This window comes from Quercus suber, unplaced genomic scaffold (assembly GCF_002906115.3).
Source record: "Quercus suber isolate HL8 unplaced genomic scaffold, Cork oak 2.0 scaffold_857, whole genome shotgun sequence".
Taxonomy (NCBI): Eukaryota; Viridiplantae; Streptophyta; class Magnoliopsida; order Fagales; family Fagaceae; genus Quercus; species Quercus suber.
The window spans coordinates 164,323-167,245 of NW_027070287.1; the positions used below are offsets into that span (position 1 = coordinate 164,323).

General features: G+C 32.9%; 1 protein-coding gene across 1 annotated transcript in view; it reads left to right on the forward strand.

Moving 5' to 3' along the window:
• Positions 1-1,368: 1,368 nt before the first annotated feature.
• LOC111996387 (peroxidase 51) overlaps positions 1,369-2,923 on the forward strand; it is a 3,075-nt gene continuing 1,520 nt past the window's right edge. Inside the window, exon 1 of the mRNA XM_065767868.1 lies at positions 1,369-1,743. Within this exon, the coding sequence (XP_065623940.1) occupies positions 1,540-1,743 (204 nt within the window). The 5' untranslated portion in view covers positions 1,369-1,539. The remainder of the gene's footprint in view (positions 1,744-2,923) is intronic.

Here is a 2,923-nt window from a genome sequence, read left to right on the forward strand (position 1 = left end):
GAGAGGTTGATAGCCCAAACACTTACCGCACCCTCTCAGAGTGTTAAGTGAGGTTTTGGTGCTGCTGCTAAGTATTGAAAGAAGCCAAGAATGGCAGATGCAACGTGGAGCGTGTTGCGGGATCTGGAGAGTTAGACAAGACACAGTTCCGAGAAGCCTTGTTGGAGTAGGGGCTTGGAGGGCTTAGGCACGTTGGGTAGATTAGGCTTGGAGGGTCTCTTGCTAACCCATGTATCTCAACTGATTGTCTAGTGGATCGATTACCACTTGGAGGGCGGCGAAGAGGTTTTTCGCCGAGTTCTTCGGTTTCCTCTTCAATGACACATCGACATGTTATCTTGTATTTGCATCTCTCTTCCCTACTATTTTTCATTCCATTTTACTGTTGCGTTGTTAAGTTTATGGATTAGAGTAGCTTGTTTGTTTTTCTACTCGCATTTACATTATTCCGCACTTAGTATTAAGTTAATACAAAATCAATCGAGCCATAACTTTAATTTGGGAGGTTTAAATGGCTCCTGTGTTTTCAACACAATTTCAAGCTTTCAGAATGGTCTAGTTTGAGTTAAATTTCTTTGACAGAAGCATGTTACTTAACATGCCTTCATATCATAATTTTCACATTAAAAAATTTCCTACTAATCTTTTAACACGAAATATTAAAATTGTACATAATAAGCCCTACATTTCAAAGTTACATAAATATAATTTTTTAAGTAAATAGAATTCTGTCCTTAAAAAAAGAGTAAATAGAACTCAAACTAGACCATTCCAATTCAATAGTTTGAAAGTTGGGTTTGTCATTTTATTAAAAAATATGTTTAAGTTATTTGCATTTATTTTCCATTATCTCAATTTTTTTTAAAATAAAATAAAATGTCATAGATATTAAAAAATTATATGAAGGATGTTTTAAATGAAAGATTGAGGGTGAGACTAAATTTTCAAAAGGGTTAAATTTGTTACACAAATTGTTTCACACATACTCTATAAAGCAATAGAAAAATGCACAAATTGTTTTACACACGCTCTAAAAATCAATCAAAATTTTTTCATTTTAGTTATTTTTGAGGTATGGGTAGTGTAAAATAATTTGTGTATGATAAAACTATTCTTTTCAAAATGATTGGTAAATAGACATTTTCATAGGCGCCTCTACAAAGTACCGTTTGGAATGTAGAAATTGATTGTTTATTTATTTAATATTTTAAAGCTTTTATACGAGCTCTGAGCGTAGGAACTTGGAAGTCCACCATGCAATAATGGAATATTATAATGTGGCTAAATCTTACTGGGTAGGCGGTCCAATAGCACTATGACTAATACCCAATAACACGTTAAAATAAGGTTTGGTTATTAAAATGTTGAATCCTTCAACGCATAGACCAAGTAGGCAAAGCATGCATCTCTCTATGTTTCTTTCTTTCCTTATATATAACAGTCATCAATATTGAGCTATAGCTACAGAGAAAGAGAGAGAGAGAGAGAGAGACAACTAAAGAGGTGAAGAGAAAAGTTGAATATAGATAAGCGAGGGAAATGGGGTTATGGAGAGGGATAGTTTTGTTACTGGCTTTTATGATCATAGGGAGAGGAGAGGGGAAACTAGTCAAAAATTTCTACAGCTCGAGCTGCCCAAACGTTGAGTCCATAGTGCAACAAGCAGTATCTACAAAGTTTAGCCAGACTTTCACCACAATCCCTGCCACTCTGCGTCTATTTTTCCATGATTGCTTTGTTGAGGTATTGAGTTTCTGTCTCAGTTGTATTAACTTGTTAACAATTATTAGGTGTTTGATATTGATACTCTTGACTCTCGAGACAATAATGGTATCACCAATATGCATCCATAGTTGTCACTTGTCACAGGGTCTTATTTGTTCATACAACAAGGAAGTTCTATACAGAAGGTGTAGTCATGGTGATAGTGGAAACCCAAAATTGCATTTTGCAGTGAATACGCAATACATGAGGCTCTGAATTACTGATTTTTTATTATTATTATTAGAAAGATAAATTTATTTTATTTAATTATTATTGGAAACAGTCACAATTGTATGCTGTTGTATTCGAGCACACCCTGGCATAACAGCACTTTTGACTAGCTAGGAGGTAACTTGATATATCCAAGTAAAATGTTTGTGAGTTTCCTTGGATATAATTCTTCTAGATTTGTCAATGATTTCTACTTTCTAGTATCTACATGTGTTTTTCCTTTAATTCCACAGGTTTGAAACTTTTACTTTTTGTTTCATTTCATTCGTGGATTTTATATATGGTCATTAAAGGGATAGTGAGAAATTGACCTGAAATGGAGAGGATTCTACTCGCATTTAGGAAGGTCACGGTAGAGTAAAGTGCACAAAAGGTTTATAAGGCTTTGTAAAACATGACACGCATAAATATGCCTAGCCTATCTAGAGAAAACTTTTGAAGCCTGCAGGTTTTTCAAATGCTATGTTTGACTAATTGTTCATTAGTGTGTATTTGGGGAATGATTATATGCTTTTTTTTCTTTTTTCTAATGTATTGTTTGCTCCTTTTTGTCTCAGCTTTATTTTAAATAATTTAACTTTCAACATTTTGAAAATAAGTTAGTCTTTATACTTTTTATCTTTATATCATGCAAATATGCTACTGGAAATAAGCAATTTTCAAATATATCCTATAACAATTATAAATATGTTTAGGAAAAATGTTATTAGAACACTAGACTCATCACACGCGCTTTGTGCGTGTAATAATACTCTTTTTTATTTATTTATTTTTCTTTAGTTTAGTGTTATAATGTTTAAAAGTGATATATAAATAACCGTGTGTAATTATTTTTTTTGAAGAAAAATGTAAGGTAACGTGGAATCCAAATATCTGACTGCATTTTCCAACTGAAATGCCAAATATCTGACTGCATTTTCCAACTGAA